Source organism: Hermetia illucens, chromosome 2 (assembly GCF_905115235.1).
Source record: "Hermetia illucens chromosome 2, iHerIll2.2.curated.20191125, whole genome shotgun sequence".
NCBI lineage: Eukaryota > Metazoa > Arthropoda > Insecta > Diptera > Stratiomyidae > Hermetia > Hermetia illucens.
This window is the reverse complement of record NC_051850.1, coordinates 57235090-57255094: the sequence shown is the minus strand read 5'-3', so window position 1 is coordinate 57255094 and position 20005 is coordinate 57235090. Positions and strand designations below refer to the sequence as shown.

General features: G+C 39.9%; 1 protein-coding gene across 6 annotated transcripts in view; it reads left to right on the top strand.

Moving 5' to 3' along the window:
* The window catches only part of LOC119650090 (cationic amino acid transporter 3), a 102177-nt gene that overhangs the window by 65237 nt on the left and 16935 nt on the right, over positions 1 to 20005 (top strand). The window contains exon 1 of one of the 6 annotated variants that reach the window (XM_038052598.1): positions 6530 to 6677. The exons of the other annotated variants lie outside the window; for them this stretch is intronic. Coding sequence (XP_037908526.1) covers positions 6653 to 6677 — 25 coding nt within the window. The 5' untranslated portion in view covers positions 6530 to 6652. Of the gene's footprint in view, positions 1 to 6529; positions 6678 to 20005 lie in introns of those variants that run through there. 6 annotated transcript variants of the gene reach the window in all.

Below are 20005 nucleotides of genomic sequence, written 5' to 3'. Positions count from 1 at the left end.
CTTTCCACCACTTCAATGGTTTATAGGAGTGGTTGGTAAACCTTCAAGTAATAATAATAATAATCGTTGCCGCAACAATCCATATTGGATCAGGGCTTGAAGTGGGTTAGAGTACTTCATTCAAGACCTTAAGGGTACACTACAGTACACTGTAGGAGGCAATATGGGCAGCATTAAGCTCGCCCGAGATAATTAACCTGATTTGATGCAGGTACTCATTCATTCATTCGCTTCGGTGCTAGAAACCTGTCAACCCAACCCTTAAATGTTACGAATAATAGCGATGACTGATATTCCCAGTTATATTGCTGCTTTTAGTGACGGCTACTGAGAAGAAGGAAGTCTCTGGCTTGATACAAATGGTGGCTTTTAGGAGTATATTGTAGTAGGTATCTGCAAAAACCGCACGGCACCTATTCTTGTGGGATGATATAATCAACTTTAACAAGTTACGGTATCGTATAGTGCCAAAAGTAGCATTGGTTGCTACTGCTGTGTGGTTACGAAACATCCAGATGAAGTCAAAACAATCTCGGGAACCAGAAAATGAAAATACTTGCACCCGACATCAAATATTCAATATCATCAACAGTTGTAGGAGAAATGGAATTTTCTGAGTTGTCCAATATGGATGGAGGGGTGTTATACTTGTTACAAGATCTACAGCGGCAGTATGGCCTCAACGGAGCAGGTGTTTTTTGAATTGCTCTACCCTGAGGAGAAGAGGAAAGAATGAGGTGATTTTCTCCGGCTCGAAGTGCAGACATACAACAAAATAGCTGAAGTTAAGCGGACAATAGAGAGGTCCGCATAGTTTTCACCCCGGAAGCGGATTTTTTCTCTGAGGCTTTGGGTTCTCCTTGATTTAGTGAAGCACCAACTTAAGACTTCTATGATCCATCGTCTCAATACTATGGCAGATGTGGGGTTGATGCCGATTGCTTCATGTTTTAAGGTGGTTCAAGGTGAATGTTGGCGTGTATGAAGATTTTAGAACCAAAGGACCCAATGTCGTGCCTCCCACTTATATTTTCATATTGTCATTAGACCCTTGGATGAGTATCGTGTAATCATGGGCAGCTTTTTCTTGGAACGGGTAACGATTTTAGCTTATTTTGTTTGCATTTAAGGGTCGCTGCTATCTGATTTCATTCACCTATTGTTGAATTTCTTTTACATTACGGTTGGTACCAGTTATATAAACGGTGATTTTGGACAGATGGGTAACGTATATGCTGTTTTTTGACAGTGATTAACCACAGCAAGGAGATTTTTAAACTGCTGGATAGACTATGACTTACTTGCAAAGTTATGCAGTTTTGTTCTGCAAAACTTGGTTCTGCAAAAGCTTAATATGGCTAATCCTTCAATATTTTGCATGTCATTAAAACTAGAGCAGACGATATTTAAAGATGACTTGATGGTGGTATAAGCGTATTTGTCCGTTTGGGACTTTGAACCTGACGAGCTGACGTAATCGGGTACCAGGATTTGGGCATCAACATGTTGTTCAGAAGATCGATTTTGCATCTTATCCCATTTGCTATGAGTCGCTAAATGGAGTGAGTTGTGTACTATTATACAATTCGGCAGATCGAATATCGCCACTGCATATTGATCCTATCTCTGTGAGTGTTTTGTTATTGATTTGTGGGAAATACTCTAAATAATGCGAATTCCTTCAGTCCCATGAGATCGAGCTTGGCGGCTAACCGACCTTCTGCTGACGTCAGTTTGTACAACTAAAAGGGTGTCTTTTGGTTTAACGGGCAGAAGAAACTCACCCGGGGATGAGTCCTTATTTTTTTTCACCTTGGTTGAATCGGTGGGGCGATAGAAAGAGGTAAACTATTTGTCCTTGCTGAGTATCCGACAACATGTCTAGTATTGTTGTTTGTGTCTTTTCTATACTAGCCTTAAGGATCGTGTCGTAGATGAACCAGAAGAAAAATATTTGTTGAGCTAGTATAGATGGAGGGCATCAATGATGATGTTCTTTTGATTCACCAATTCTCCTAGTTTCTCCTCTAGAGGCTTGTATCGTTGGCCAATTCCTTCCTTTTCATGGTAATGATTACAGCGTCCAAAAAGGAGCTGCGGTTTTTGAGAAGTGACTTGAGTAGGTTTTCATTTAGGTGAATATCGCTAAGTTTTTCCCATACTTTTGTAGCGTTGTTCAACCAGGACCCCGAACAATAAGTTGGGGACTATTCCTACAGTGTAAGTATCTTGTTTCGTTCTGCGGGATCTTTGGATTGCAAAAAGTAGTCCATTTTCTTCCGCGAGGTAATCGTAGCGATGTCTAATCTGATAGATCACTTGGCTTCATGGACCTTTGTAGAGTAGCTGCTGGTAAAGCTACTGAAGGACTATCGTGTTGTTTTTTAGTCAGCTGAATTTGAATGTGCAAATCAAAGCAGACTGCCAACTACCAGGATTTGGATGTAAGATTTAATTTTCCTTTCTTTTCTTAGTCTTGGTTGTTGGCCGAATTAGACTACTTCTATGTCCTTCACTAGCGGGACTAATAGACAACTGAACAAAACTGTCATGACCATATTGGTTGCTGTGCGCCTACTCTTTTGCCAAGATAGTATCTTTCTGATCTCACATGCAGGTGTGCCTTGAGGCATTTCACTGTGATTACCTTTTCTGCAATGTTTAGCTGCCTTACGATATTCTGTTAGTTTTTCTATGTTCTGAGCCTAATTAGTGGTGACTGTTTGCGAATTGTTCTCTCAAGGATATTAAACTTCGAGTGCTCCTCGGTCAATCTTGCTAAACCATCATCACCGTATTATAATAATAATCGCTGGCGCAACAATCCATATCGGATCAGGGTCTTGAAGTCTTTCAGACCACTTTATTCAAGATCATAACAGTACACTACCGTACTCGCCCGAGATCGCTACCCTGATTTGACTCAGGTACTGAGTCGACTGGTATCCGCGACTTTCCACTACGAAAGCCCAGCGCACTAACCACTTAAGCCATATTATATCTGTTTTGCTCTGCGGTACAGCGGTACGGGCTGACGTTCTTGGCAAGGAGGTGTATCGTAAGTGTCTCGCGCAAGTGCAGAGACGGGGAGCTCTGCGGGTGGCGTCTGCATACCGCACTGTCTTTGAACCGGCCGTGATAATGATCACGAGAGTGATTCCCGTCGCCATTCGTGCTAAGGTGCGTCAAACCATAAACAAGCGCAAGGAAGAAGAGCCAAGGAAGGTGGTTGCTCGGGAAGAATGGCAACGCACTCTAGATGAGTGGCAATTCTCTTGGTAAAATGAAACTAGACGCAGATGGATTGTGTGGTTCATTGGCAACTTAGGTGCGTGGCTGAATCAGAAGCATGGTTAAGCTGACCATTTCCTTACCCAGTTTTTAAGTGGGCATGGAGGTTTTCAGTCTTACCTGCACAATATTGGGAAGGCCCGATCTGTGGGTTTTGTAATGCAGACGGCGCCCATCACACTTTTTTCTCTTGTGGAACGTTGGATGGAATTCTTCAGCCGCTCTGCTTAAACACAGGGGATCTCTCTCTAGACGAAATTATCAAGGAGATGCTGAGGAGCGCTGTCCTTTTTGTTGCAAAGAAGATAGAGTTCGACCGGTGGAGGAGCCGGATGGCAGGGGGTTCTCGTGTATGTACTTCGATTTGCCTTCATTAGTGTGCGCCCCAGATCTCGCGCCGCCTGCTCGATCTGGATGAAGGTAGACTGTAGATCTCGGGTTGTTCTTCTCATAATTTTCAATGGATTGCCGACGATAAAACGGCTTTGTGTTATTGAGGCTAAATCGTTTGGGTCATTTGATAGCAGTGGTCTCCAATTGAAAATTGCTTCTCCCTCAATGCTGAAAATACATAAATTTTCATTAGATAGTAAGGTTTAGAAAATTTTTGATTGTAAAGTGTTTTGCCGACTTGACAGGCAACTTTCCATAAACCATCAAAATGTGGTGGTCTGGGCGGGATAGAATGGAAGGTAAGGTAGAATACCCTGCTAAGTTTCTTGAAAGTTTATTGTTCACACAAATTGATTGATTAACTGACGCCACGTTCTTGCAAAATTAGTGGCATTATCGCAATAAAGGTTCTGACAATATTTGCGGCGTCCAGTGAACCTTGTAAGAGCCCCAAGGAACGTATCAGAGGAGAAGCATCCATTTCAAGATGGACAGCCTTGGCGTTACAACAACAGAATACTGCCTGGTAACGTTTTTGTGGGCGACATCACTGTGAACTGTAGTGGGGTGCGCTGGTTGTACTCGGTATTGTGGTAAACTAGCCATCATCTGCACATCTGCTTTTGGTTTTGTTTTTCTGCAATAGGTGAAGGTGTCGAAGAATTACTCCTATTGCAGATAGTTTTCCCCGAACATAGGTACGGTAATTTTTACAAGTCGGCCCTTGTACTATTGTCAGTTACTGGTCGAACTACTCCAACCGAATGTAGGCCACCAGGTATGGTGGTGAAAATCGCGGAAATCTACAAACCTTTCATCGTTGTTGTCAGCACCCGTCCCAACATTCAGATAACCCATTATAACCAAAATATTATGTTTAGAATGCCTGGTCTGAGCCGCCTGGAGGAACCACTTCCTTCTCCTCTATATTGAAAATCGCTGTTAGTTTGTAAGACTGCATAATTGTAATGCGTTTTAACTTCGCAGTGAAGAAACCGCCTCCTAGGTTTTGAGAGCGCGCCTTGCAATGATCGTCATTATCATTCTGATTTGCATCTGTTATAATTAGGCTTTTCAGAATATAAAATCGTAGTGCAGCTAGAGGGACAGGAATAGTGTTCAGATTTCCACTATTTCACTTTGCTTGGGCCCGGAATTTTCGCTCGAATTTTAGAAAGCGAGCATTCTGAGGGCTCTCGATATCATTGTCGATGAGGATACAACCTTGCGATCAGTCCCTCTCCGAATTTGGTAGGTTATCTTTTAGGACAAGCACAGAATACGAAAACCCCAGCTGAGTTGGATAATAAACCTTTGCTGAGCTTTGGAATTATCTGCTTAATTTTGTTGTACGTTATTTTTTCAAGCATGACGAGGTGTAATTCGTTTAATTCACTATTTTTTTATACTTTTTTATTCGGGGAAGAACAAACGTTTAATTGCAGGAATATTTACTTGATTTTCTGACCATCCCAAAACCACTTCATGATGGTTGTAAATAATGTCAATGCATACATTGTTGCAACCAGGGGGAATTTTTTGGCATCAGCTTCATATTTAGTTCTCGACCGAAATCATGCTAGGTTTCTTTAGGCGCCCATAGTAGTGAATCATCGTCATTTACTGACAACAAAGGGTGGGTTGTGCGCTCTCTAAGTTGGAGAATCCTACATTACAGAAGGATCTATTTAGTCCAACAGTGCAAAATGTACGAGTATATAGCTGAATTGACCCATGGTTGCTGTCTCTTTAGCCAGTTAATTTTCTGGCAATGTCTACTCTGTATCACCAGTATATCACCCAGCAGAGCATGCGTTGCTCCATCGCCTTCAATATACCTATTACGTATCTAAGGGAATTACCATTACTTGATAGAAGAGATGGACTTACCTGGCTGGTAAAACGGGTATTAGCAATTAAAAATAAAACTCATTGTTATGGGTTTTCCGTATTATGAGACAAGTTTTATTTAGCATTGCATTACTGCATCGCCTTGAAAAACGCTTGTCGTTCAGAGTAGCGGAATGCAATAGAGATTGAAAACTAGTTTCTGGATCTTGGAATGTCTAGATAATCGTTTGATGCACCATAGATATGCATATGTATGTAGTATTGAAATATGATGAGAACCTTTTTGAAATATCTCTTCATCAAAGATTATAGAAGGGCGTTTGGTTTTCGCAAGGAGATACTTATTGATTCCACTCAGAGAGAGCAGGCTCTCTACATTCCTTCAGTACATTGCGAAAGCTGGAATCATTTCTTAATTGTTGCAGCAGCAATGTAAGATATACTAAACAAACATGTCGTAATATGTGGCAGTACGTGCAACTTTCACTGTCAAAAACATCATTCGTTGCGCCCGATAAGAGAGAACCGGTTTTATCTATCTTATCTAAACGTAAGATTAAGAACGATAAATTATACTTTGTTAATAGAGATTTAAACAGCAAGTTTCCCGAGTGCACTTTTCCTCAACTATTTATCTTACAGCTCTTCTGTAATCCATATTTGCTTTTGTTATCTTGACTATTTTTTGAAATTACTACTTTTACCTGTCACTCTCTGGTGGCTCTATCGATTGAGAGTCATTATCTGTGGAATACCTGATCTTATCTCGAAGCAGTTGAGAAAAAAAGCTAGTGACATTATTATCAGATACAATTACACGGGTAATCACGTTTTATCAGTCAGTGGATAATGGATCCATGGGAATAAGATGATGCATGGTCGCAAACTCATCTCTGAGATAGTACCAGTATCTAGTCGCGTACTGAGGGCAGTAATTGCAACGACTCGGTTATAATTTATAGGCATAGTGCCAGTAGATACTATATTCTCTCCGCAAGTAAAGTAGCTAAGCAATAAGTACATCCAGCCTTGACGGTATTACCCAAGTGCATGGTGCAGACGCAAAAGTTCATCTGTTTCGAATTCTGATTGCAAAAGATACCAACCAGCAGCGAAAATGATTGCGGAGGGTTGTAAAATAAGTAAATATCATTATTTATAAGTTTTAATTTTTTCCAGATTACCAATGCCAATGCTCTTATTGTTATTTATAAACAATTCACTTTTTTTATCAATGGAATTTGTGTGAATACCCGATTACATCACTTGCACCGACGTTGATTTTGTAATTTATCGTGACAATGTGCCCCACTGAATTTCCAATCTATAATCCCCGTGCAGCGTGTGTATTTCAGTTGAATTATATAACTCCTCAATAGTGCATTGAAATACCTTAATTTCTCCATTTCGGAACCTGACATTGAATATTTGCTGTGATAAAAATGTCAAGTGATCCATAGAAAATTTTATGCGTATCATTGGCCTTTGATTAGCCCGCGGAGAGACATATGTACGTTTGTACGTATTTATGCGTTTGGAATATGAAATTTCCTGAAAATAGACATGGAAAGTTTTGTTTATCACATTTTATCGTTCCGGTGTTATTGAATCAGCATAAATTGCGTAGGTGTCGTTACTATCATCAGCTCGCAAATCAGATGCATTTGCTGCTGCCCTTGCGAGTTTGTAAAGTCATGGCTCAGTAGATTTGATGTTATTATTGAAATTCAAAATTTGGTTAACAAATGTTTCTACGTCCTCTGTTTGTAATTTCCAGAAGCTAAAGATAGACAAAGTGGCTCCTGTACTTCGTGTGATTCGCCTATTCAGAAACAATTTTCCAATGCAACTCATTCAAGCGTCCATTCCACAATAAGTGAAACATCGTTTTCATAAATGCGCTCGCTAAATTATTAAAGTATCTTTCTTCCCATCCGGTGAATTGGTCAAACGTGGCTTTAATGATGAAGGCGATCATGTAAATTGTTTCTGATTTCAGCTTTGTCTAATTGCTGGCTAGACTGCTCCAACGAGCCGGTGTTGCACGGCACGCTTATGCTCAATATTGCACTTGTTGGACACAATTGTGTAAAATCTGAAGTGTATTATATTAATATAGATACATCTAGTCTGTTGTATTGTCGGGGTTTGTATAGCTTATCTGATTTTAAATTTTATAACAAGTTTACTTGGCTTATTCGAATCGGCCCAGTTCAGCTAGGTTTCTGGCTCTCATCGCTAGGTTGGGCAGCTGCTGGAGGTTCAGGGGTTTTGCTTCCATCAATTGGTGTGCATCTTCCAAAAGGAGATCCATCCGATGGTCATACATTTGGGGGTTGGGACAAAGGTTAGCGCCGCCAACAAAGAGCTACTAAGGTTACATTCTATGAAGTTTGTAGGTACCTATTAGAAACGAAGCTTGTTTAAATAGGACGTAATAGGACGCATTTGTGCGAGTGGACAACAATTACAGCCAATACAAATCTAACCTTTAAAGCAAAGTCTGATGTAAAGCATAGAAGGGCTACAGGCAGCTTTCCTTTGGCAAAGAGTCCCATGCTACATCGACTAAGGACAATAGGAAATCCAACCGTTTCTTTTTCCAGGAAAGAAAAATGAATCCTAGAAATTCAACGATTTGAAGGAAGAATTGTCAATTAACATAAAACCAGTCGGGAAACCGGAAGCTTGGCGCTTCAGGTATAAAAGGTTTTGTGTTTCCCTATGTGAGCTATCAGCCAATGGAGAACTGCGTAATGAAATTGCTTTACGCATTAACGTAAGCTGGATGAAGTGGCATTCCACAACTTGTGTTCTTTGTGATCGAGATATCAGCGAACGTCTCAAATCTAAAATTTAAAGCAATGTTATCCATCTGTCGCTATCTATAGGTCTGAGTGTTGGTTGACTATAAAAGACAATGAACGGCATCTTGCGGTAATGGAGACGAAGATGTTGTGTTGGAGTAGTGGCATGACATCTTGTGATCACATCGGCGATCGATATGGGGTCGAACCGATCGTGGAAAAACTGCGAGTGAGGCGTTTTCGATGGTGTGGCGACGCAATTTGCGCTAACGAGAATTCACTTACCAATATTGGTCTGAACATCGAAGTCAATGGTAAGCGACCAAAAGGCCGACTGGAACAACTGTGGCTTGACACGCTGGATGGGGATTTAAAAGCCCCGCTACTACATCCTGATCAGCCGATCACGACGAACCGACTCCGCTTGTGAACGGGACAAAGGCTGAAGACAAAGAAGAAGATGTGAGGAGCGACGAGTATACGACAGCTTCATGTCACATAGCTAAAAATTCTATTGCCCTCTATTTTTTAGAAAGCGATTTAAATAAATCATTTGATAGAAAGCCCTGTTTTGATAATAGTCAACCTCATACGCTTCACACTCTGAGTTTAATATTATTAGCAAATGCGAAGAATTTAACCTGCAACAGATTTCAAAAAGGGCTGGGGAGAAGTAGATTCTTCATGAATGGAATTTTAATATTTCACTCGAATGTCATGTCGAATGCCGTTAATTATGACGTCAGTATCTTATTTGTATGGCTTAGGATGCTGTTAATTCGCATGAATTTGATAAGTTTGAACTGCTATAACTTTGACACTAATAGTTGGATTTTCATGGCTTGCACGATACATACTACTCTATGCCAGTGCAAAATTTAGTACTCCTAGGATGAACTTAAGGGGAGTTTTTCAGTCAATTTCTAAAAGTTGCTAATATACTATTAGTAAGTTTATTTGAGCAGATATCGGAATGGGACATATTTTGCGGCCTAGATTTCATCTAAGCACACCACCCTGATTTGAAATGAAAATGAATTCTGTCTCGCTTTAAGTATGTACATTTTGACTCCTTATTCGCGCACTTTGCAATCCATATCAAAACTAATATCAGATTCAGAAAGTACTAATTGAGACCTTTCATTCGATACTCGACAAGACTATATTCGATGAAAAAAATTTTCCATCCCCCCTTTGTATGTATGGAGAGCCCCCCTTTAAACTGCACGCAAATTTATGTTACCCATTGTATGCTTGGGATTTCATAGTTCCCTCGTGTCCGCCAAATTTCGTTCGGATCGACTTAGCCGTTTTGGAGAAAACTCCGTGTGACAGACAAACAGACAGACAGACAGTGAATCGATTTTAATAAGGCTTTGTTTTACACAAAACCTTAAAAACGGAAAGATCCTCTCAAGAAGCTTCGCCATTGGGTCGGATCATATGGTGTTGTGAACATTGGTAGCCAGGGAATGGGAGCTCCTAAGATGGTATCAAATGGTGGCAGTACTCGATCCGTTATCATTTCTTCTTCGATGAAGGTCTTTTCACATTCGGGGCTCCATTTGGAACCCGAATCATAACAGAGGAGTCATTTTGAATGAATTTCATGTAGTAAGTGACCAGTCTTGAAACAGTTTTGATGTCATCTATTAAGTGAGAGGGTGCCATTTTCAATAATTTTCTTGTTTTCAATGACATGACCAAAAATCCAACTAGTTTTTTCCTGCGGTGTTTCTATCGATTAAATTAATTGTAAATAATGAGACCATTTTCTTTTCGCTAGTGGTTATTTATTTTGGTACGAATATACTGATATTTCGGGAACAACTTGTTCTCTTCTTTAGTGTTATACATCGCAAGCGGAACAACGAGTTTCGACAAACTGTTGTAACAGAGGGCCTGTTAGAAGGACAGTTGGGTTTCAACTGACCGGCAACGAATATCCGATCATGATCAGCAGTAGATGTAATAGATGTCCTTTGAAAGTGTGTAACAAAAGAGGTGCTGACATCGGTCTCTAAATGTACCACCATCTTATGGTCCCTTATCTTTGCGTCACACTTCTGTCATCAGGCTGTTTTCTAGCCCATCAAACGTGTCCTTTTCACTAATGCGGATGAGGTTATAGCCCACGAAAGACCTGGCTGGCGCACCGATGAGCATAAAAAGCTGAGATCTCTGTTGTTCGTAGCCAACAAGGGTGAGCTCGATACGCTGAAGTTCCATTATTGTGGTAAAGCACGAGAATTGCAGTGTAGTGTGCGCCGTAGAAAAGGAAGTTCCGTCATTTCGCTGGTGGTGCTATCATATAACGCATCATGGAAAAGTTTGCAGGTGGTCGTAAGATTTTCGATGGTCTCATGAGGGACGTAAACGGTAGGTTTCTCATTCACGGCTATGGACAGCTGAAGAGGGGGAAGGAGCACTTCACCACGATTCCGAATCTTTTAACATTGTTAACCGTTGATATGGCAATCCGCCGTAATATGCGGATACGGACTGGTCCTCCAATTAAAAGCAAAATTATCGTCGCCAGTAACGCTTTCAAACGGAGTGAAGATATTAGCCAAAATCCTCCAATATTAGCTAAAATCCTCCACATCACGGAACATCACAAAAGTTTGATGGACAGCAAACAGGTTGATTTTGTGCTGTGTAGCCTCCTGTACCGACCTGTAATACCGTCCAGATATTGTGAAGTAATGGACGGAGTTTAAATCGGCACTTCGAATGATCCCCATCCATTTTGATAGCATGAGTGCTGGTGTCATTTGCTTGCTATCTCTCCGGGAAAAGGAGGCAAACAGGATTGGACTGAAGATAAATACCAACAAAACTAAGTTGCCAATTTGACTGACTATCCCATTTGCATTAATGGGACAGGGAAACGGGGGCATCAAATAATTTTTATATCTAGGTAGCGTCGTTTCTACCGACGGTGACACGGAACTTGGTGTCGTTCAGCGTATTAGCAGCGCCAAATTTGCTATCGCTTTTTTTTTCCAAAATCTGGAACTGTCTCAATAGGATGAAGGTTCACCAAACGATTTGTTTAGTTCGGTAATAATTAACTTGGTGATGTCGTACTGACATTGTTCAATCTTGCTTTGTAAATTCTTCGATATTTTTAATACTCCGTGACGTAATTAAGTCATTTGTGTATTCAATAAAATTACAGATTTGATCAGGGCTGTCCTAACTGACTCCACTTCTTAACTTTCCTTACTTCAAACTAGGTAGAATCTTCTTCGACATGTGCACCCTCTATAGACTCTCTACTGACCTAATCTACTGCTCCGCCTCTACTGACATCACATATCACACGACTTCCGAATGTTCCGGAGTGTTGAAAGCTCCAAACTTTCATTAACTTATCTTTGCGTCGTATTATTGGAGTATTCTGCTCTGAGGCAACGACAAATGAATAGATTGGCCAGATACCTGTGGATATGTTGATGGGAAAGCGATAATGGTAGTGGATAGGTCACACATTAAGTAAGGGCAACAACTGCTTTGCGAGTAATGCTGTGCAATGGAATCCACTATCCCCCGACGAATAGGTCGCTCAAGAACTTCCAAGCGGAAAACAGTGCAGGAAGAGTGGAAGCTTGAAAAATCGTAGGGTGATTTGATAGAGCCAGGAGCCGACAACGATGGCGCTTACCTGTGGTTGTCATCCCCCACATAATAGTGTTTAACAACAATATAAATTTTTCCTCAGTAGACTGAGGCATTTAGTCAAGTGCTTTCACCAATCGCTTTTTACCGTGGATAAGTTTCTGTTGTCAAGATTTCTCGTAGGACGTTTTGACTTTCGTGTTAACTTCTCTCTTCCAACCATTGCATGAGGAATTTCTTGTTCTCTGTAAAGTATTGGCTTAGTTGCAACGAAACTTCTGAAATATGGGAGGCATTCGAGTTCTGTTAGAAAATTTCTCAAAATGCAGCAAAAAATATTTTTTTTTCAATGTTTTGGACGGTTGTTCTGGTGTTATGGCCAATTTCGAGTTTTCCCGAACAAAGGTTTTTGATGGATTTTCAAATTTTAGTGGTGATTGAGGAGTTGAAACATTTCTTCCTGAATGAAATACTGATTTGCCATTTCTAAATTTTGGGCTCGTCAATTCCTTGCATTACCAGCTTCTAGTTGCGTTTCATCAAATTCGTAAACAAGTTCTGTTGGGCAGGTGGAGTCGAGAAGTTTCCAAATAACCATTTCAGATATCAACCCATCGTTACTTGGTCCGGCCCTTGGGTCGTTTCCTATTGACTTAGTGGTTCAGGTCTTAGACCTTAACTACCTAAGCCTTATTGCTTCGGCCGCAAAGGACCCCGATATTGAAAGAATTGCTCGAGATTTCCTTCGCTATAGAACGCAAGCAAAACTTCATCTACCATATATAGAGTAGTATGTATGGCGCTGGACATTGGGTGTCCCGCATGACAATGTGTATTAGAATAACGAATGCACTGTTCTATGCATCTGGAAAACTCTTTTTCATGCTGTTCAGCTGCCCCAGCGTTTTTTCTTTGATCTCCTCTGAAACCGCTGTCCTTTCGTTGGGTACTTGAGTTTTGGGAATAGCCAGAAATTACACAGATAGGGGGGATGGAGGAGTTCGTGATGGATGACACCCTTCGAATCGAAGAAAATAGTGAGCATCACTTTAACGGTTGATCTTTTTTTGGTCTTGGTGATTTTTTTGACTTCTCTGGGACGACTGTACCTTAGTTTCCACGCCGTACCCATAAACTCAAGACTCATCACATGTAATGATGGGTTTCAAAAAGTTTCCATTAACATTGGCCATTTCCAAGAGCTCCTGACAAACCTCCAGGCGATGTGTTTTCTGATCCTCTGTCATCAGTCGTGGAATGAACTTGGTTGCAATCATTCTCATCTCCAATTTTTCAATCGTCTAACGACAATGAAATACACACAACGAACACATGAAAGTCGTCAATTGATATTGAAGGACTTCCTAAACTAGGATCATCTTCCGTTGATGTTCTGCTTTCCTTGAACCCTTCAAACCACTCGTGACACTGTGAACGATTCATCATTTCATCACCAAAGGCTTGATACAGCATTTGAAAAGTTTTCGTGAATAATTTGCTCAATTTAACGCAAAAGAAAATGGAGATTACTTAGGAAGGTTTCCGCTAAAAAATAGTGCTGAACCAGCTGTGAACATTAACTTGAAAACGGGCAATCTGACAAGTCCTGAAACTTTTTTCAGACCTCATATATGCGAAAAGTTATCCAGTCATATTCCAAAAGTGTTTGCCGAGAATTTCAATGCCTAACATCTTAATCAACTCAAGTTGAGTTTGAGGCACCTAAGCCATTTTTGTCAGTAAAGGAGTGGATTTGATTCATTTTTTAGTACTTTTCATTAGAGATGTTCCAGAGGTTTTTCAGATACCTTCAGCGCGGAACACATATTATAAAGCGTTCTAAAATGGCGTTTTTTTTCAGATCCTTAATTCATTGCGTATGCATTAATGGGTGATTCAACTACTTTATACAAAATCGAAGTGACTGCAGTAGTTGAAGGGATACTAGTTTCCCTATTTTTTGGGTATGGTTGCGTACATAGAGTTTGCATTTTTCAAAGAGATATTTGCAATTAGTCCCTTACAATCAGCTGGTTTCAACTACCCGGCTTTACTACAATTTAGCTGACATTTGGAAGGCATTGGATCATGAAACTCAGTGGTGACACTTCGAAAGTGTATTTCCGACCTTCACGTCTACTCGGTCCCTTCCTAAAAATTGCATGTCCCACAAAAAGAGTTATAAAATCAATACAGTGATAAGATTACTTTCAGCCATCTACATATTTTCCATATCAGGTGCACCTTAAACATGTATCATAAACGAGTACTCCGCCAATAAAGCAAAAAATTTATTGCAGCCATTATTGATTAACTGCAAAATCAGTAGAGACCACAACAATTTATATACTACAACTTATCTGCTTCTATCTCCTTCCAAATAGATTTGAGAAAACCTAAATCGGCAACAAATATTTGTGTCAATTTCGTTTACACAATTGAATCAAGGCAACATGATTTCTTTGGTGATTGATAGATGCACTTCATCAAATTTTTATTCAGTGGGTTAGGTTGATATGCACACTGACTTTGGGCTAAGGTCATGGGAGCACCATATTTGCCTGAGTCCTTCATCCCAGATTGATCGAGCTTATCGTATCGAGAAAACTGGGTTAAATTAGTTTTATGGGATGAATCTCTTGCCTAAATCCAGAGTGTTCTGTTAAGCACTCAACTCAGTATTTCACTTGGTTACAATTGGAATGTTTGGAATATAACATGGAAAGATACTTGAGAGTGCTTTTAGGATTGTTTGCAAACCCCTGGGGATGGGAACAATTCAGTCACTTCATATTCAAATCATATGCCGGTAAAAAACCCACATCTATCTTAATAGATTTCAAGGAAAATATCTTGAATATTATATCATAATTTGGTTCTACATTCCATTATCGGGTAGTACATATTTGTATACTACATTGTATGCCTGTCCACCGTATGTGCAAACATGATTTGTTACTATTATAAAAACAATTTATTGATAAAAGCTGATAATTTCCAAACAATCTTTCAATTTGTTGTTTGTTCTCTTTCCTATGGCTGATAGATAAGTATCGATAATTTCATATGAAGTGGCCTTCCATTAATTGGAATAAGTAGTTCATTTAGTATTTATTTTGAAATTGAATTGAATTGTTAATCGGTTTTTTATTTCCTATTAACTTGAGAATCTTTTTCAGTCTCTCAGGGTTAAAGGTATATTTCCAGCTAAAGCAGATTTTTAAAGAGCAAAAGTTTGCCGCGTCTCCCTTCATACTGTGTCCGGGTGTCTGGTTTTTAGAATTAAATCCAATCGTTTTTACTTAAAAGTAGCCTCATTTTGAGGCGCCATAAATATTTAATAGAGATGGGCAACCGTCTTCCTCCTACTTGCACTCCTTGTCTACACTCTCTCCTGGGGTAGTGTTAACAATTCAAACTTCACATTATGATACAAAAAAAACAACTTTGACACGCCACACATTTTTAAGAGGGGTGGCCGCCACAAGTTGTTGTAGGGGTAGAAGAGGGAAGGACCCATCCCTTCCTCTTCTTTAAACTTCCCGGGTTGAAAATAGAGCCTTTACGTAGTTTGCATATTTAACTGTTATGATCGTAAACTGTTATGACCATCGTAAACCACGAGGGTAGAGCTATTCCTAAAACCCAAAAGTAGTTGTGGAAGTTGATGGTATAGGTCCGATAGCATCTAAGTGCAATTCTACTGAAGTGTCCCCTTGACACGCGCCTGTTTTAGCAGGCCTTTCGGACACTTCAGTCATTCTCACGTCATTTACAGAATTTTCACGTGTTTTCCTGCACCATAACTTGAAATAGGACAAATTGGAAACTGGAAATTGGACGCTTCAGGTATGAAAGGTTTTGTGTACTTCCTATATAAAAACATTTGAGTGGACATTCGGTCCATTAGTACCTAGCGCGTCATGTACATACATATATTATGTCAGAATATTCACTTTCGGGTGGTACTGACATCAAAGTCTTAAAATTTACACAGAAACGACAACTTTGACCCATTATAAGTTTGTTAGTAATAGTGCGATTTCCACCAAACTTGGTAGAATTATGCTTCATACTATACCCTATCTTACAATAACTTCATGATTGTAGGATGAACTTAATGGAGGTTTTGCAATCAATTTCTAAAAATTATAGCAACAATTATTATTAATTTTATTTGAATCAGAGCGTAGGCGCCGTAGTGGCAGCTTCGTGATTTTTTTCAAATTTTTCGGTTAGGTGGGTTCTGAGAATGGGTCAGAGGAAGAAATGGGTAATTTTCAGCCCTGACCCTCCCCCTGTGTACATTAAATATCAGACCAGCTTTGCAAAGCACTAATCGAGACCTTTCATTTGGTACTCCACATTCCTATACTTGGTGAAAAAAAAATGTATAACCCCTTCTTGAATATATGTGTATGTGTGATAAGAATCATGAAAAAATTGTAATCAACGCAGAAAAAGAAGAAATTGAAAAATTAGCACAATTATTCAAATAAAAGTGAAGACCTCTGGGAATAGAGTGACATGTATGTTTCCACGGACGAAGCTGGTTTGTTAAGAGCTCTTAGTGGAATGGCTCTCTTCAATAGAATAGTCAATTAAATAAACTCGGAAGGATGGTTTTTTAAACACAATGGGAACTTTAAGAAATTTTTTTAAGTTATTATGTTTCAAACACACATTAACTTTGTAGTTTTGGTCGTTCCTGTCATAAGTGTTCGACAACCACCGCACGATATGTCTGAACCACGTAGACTCTCAACACTCCGCTAGCTTTTAGAATTCCAGTCAAAGACTCAAGTTTCCTGATCTAAGTTCGGACATTTTCTAGTATCTCCACAAACTTGGCTGATGTTTATTATAACTTTACTAACAATTCATTCCGCAGAAAGGCAGGTAGGTAGGTATCAATGGTCACCCCGAGGTGAACTGTGGTGTGTCGTTTTGATGCTGCAAACTCCTAAGAACATGACTTCTCTGGAAAGTACAAGGGGAGCAGAATCCAGCCGGCCCCGATCTTTACGGTTTGGTGGCTTGATCCGCTGCCCCGTGAAAATTTCCGTAATCTTGTATGCATTTCCACGTGTCTGGCTCAAAAGCTCGCGCGTTCGGTTTTTATTAAATCGATCTAAATCCTCCCCGGATTAACCCAGGGTGGTGAGCCTTCACTATCTGAAGTTGTATGAGTAGATTTCTATCGAGGAACTGTCAAAAGCAGAGCCTCGCATGTGCAGTCCGTCGTCCCGTTCATTCCTTTCTATGTCTTATGACTGGGAATCCAAACGGGAGTGACTTTGAAAGTAACGTCCAGTTTCTTCAATGCGACGACGTTTGGTTAACGCCTTTTGGCTCGGATCATGTCCCAGCCATCGGTAGGTTTTCAGCATTGCTAATACATACAAATTTCCCGCACCGATTGCACCGACCATCCTTGGTCCATCGGTGGAGAGTTCTGTGTCATCACCTTGCAACATGTCCCCGGTCTTTCACTCTGCCCTGATGTACAGAACTATCCCCATTACCTTACAAAGTTGCTCCACAGAGGGTTACAGTGCTATGCTCAATCTCTAATTTAACTTGGGATCCAGAATTACATTCAGGTACTTTACATTGGAGGAAAGTGAAATCCAGATGATCAGAGATCATGACCTGACGTTGAACTCAGCCGTGAATGAGTACCTGAGTCAAATCAGAATTTGTGCCTGTAACAGATATTGAATACCTCGCTAATCGACTTCTTGAGGTTGGGCAGGGCTTCATTCTACTACAGTGGCAATGTTTTTCGCTGTATTTGCAGGGAACGACGGGAGATTTTAAAGGCCGTTCCGAATGCTTGTTCCAGAGTCTTGACCTTTAGCTCCAGTTTGTCTGTCCTTTGTGAACACTTAAGAGTTTATGCGTTGTGAGTCGTAATAATTTGACCGAAATCCCTTCAGCCGATCCTCCTGAAATCCTTGAAAGAGTAGGGGGTCTTTATAGTGAGATTTTTTGAGACTGAGAAATATCTATTTTTGAAAAAATATTAGGCGATGACGGCTTTACAGTTTCTTGTCAGGGCAGAGGCAAATTTTCAGATACGGCCGCACCTCTGCGAGCAACGTAAGCATAACGGCTCGCAGATGTTAAGTGCTCGTAGGCATGTTGTGTTCTGCGAATTATATAAAGGAGCACTTAACATCTGCAAGCTGCTTCGGTCACGCTGCTCTCAGGGCAGAGGTGAGGCAGCGTCTGACGATTTGTCTTTGCCCTGGTAAGAAACCGTAAAGCCGTCATCGTCTAATATTTATTAAAAGTTTGGGTGCTAAGCCTTAAACGAGGGGCTGTGGACAAAAAAAAGAGGGAGTAAGTTGCTCCTCATTTACTCCGGTCCGACATCAAGTGGATGTGGACTTAGGACCCCGCAATTCTTAAAAAAATATATCAAACTTTGTTCTGAGAAAGGCCAGATATTAAGTTTCCCATCCAGAACGTTCTACCGCCGGTTAATAGGGTGATATTAAGGATCTGCTCTTTCCTATTTCATCAATGTCAAGCTATATACTAGCCGAATCTGCGAATTCGGAAGAGTTTGCCACTTAAGTAGTACTTAAGTTCAGGATAAATCTACAACAGTTTCTAGGGACTGAGTTATTGATTATTTTTCCCATACGATCGGGATTTGATAATCAAGATTCTTATATGTATGAGATTTAAAGAGTTGATAAAATTCGAGTAATAGAGATAATACATTCGATTGCCGAATGAAAGGGATTAGCGTTTCCCGTAAACTAGCAAAACGCTTCCACAAAAACAACACACACTACTTCCCAAAGCATAAGAAAAACTCTTCAAACTCTTCAACGGGAAAGTTTTCAACTGGAAACAGATAACAATTAAATGGTGTAGTTTCGTAAAATACCACCGATCTTATATTTTGTGTTGGGCTGATTTCAGACTTACCTAACTCTGAGGACTCTGATTTAATAAAATATTTGATTGACACAAGATTTATTACATAAAATTCCCTACCGAAAGGAAAACAAATCGGGAAACTGGAAGTTGGACGCTTCAGGTATGAAAGGTTTTGTGTATTTGTTTTATAAACACATTTGAGTCTGAATTTTTCCCATTAGTACGTAATGCATAATATACGCATATATTATGTGAGAATATTCACTTTCGGGTCATATTGACATTCAAAATCTTGAATTTCTAAAGACATGATAACTTTGCCCTATTATAACTTTGTTAGCAATAGTGCGATTTCCACCAAACTTGGTAGGATCGAGCTATATATTGTAGCCTACATTGCGGGAATTTTGTGGTACTAGGATGAACTTAAGAGGGGTTCTACAGCCAATTACTGAAAATTCTAGTAATATACTATTATTAACTTTACTTGAAGGGATATCGGTATGGAAGGTATTTCGGAGCCTAGCCTCTAAAATTTAAGAGATTCGGTTGGGCAGTTCCAGAGAATGGCCCCATTAAATAAATGATCATTTTTGATCCCCCGAAACCCTCGCCTTTCTAACAACTGTCAAAAGAGAGAGAGACCTTTCATTTGATACCCCACATGAATATATTTGGGGAAAAAAAAATATAGACCCCCCTTATGCATATATGGGGACCCTTCCCTTAAATTCGACGTAAAAGGATGTAACTCACTGTTTGCGTGAGTGTTCACAGTTCCTACCTTTCTACCAAATTGGTGTCGGGTTGGGGGTGATATTAAGGTAGAAATATCAAAATAATCCCTTTAAGGGTATGTAGAAAATATGATAATTTTTATAAAGATTTTAAGTAGCTTTTAGTTTAGCTCGAAATCGGAAATCCGAAGCGAAAAGAGAAAGTGATACGTACGATCAACTGGATTCCTGCAGTCAGCGGCTCGGAAACGGTGAAACGAACATTTTTTCTATTGATATTTTTTAAATTTTATTCCGACCAGGCCCTATGATTTAAATTTTGGGTAAATGAGGTTAAGAATAATTTAAATTGTAAGCAAAAGATAAGGAATAATTGGATTGGTATTATTCTGTTCATTCCTTCCTTCAGGA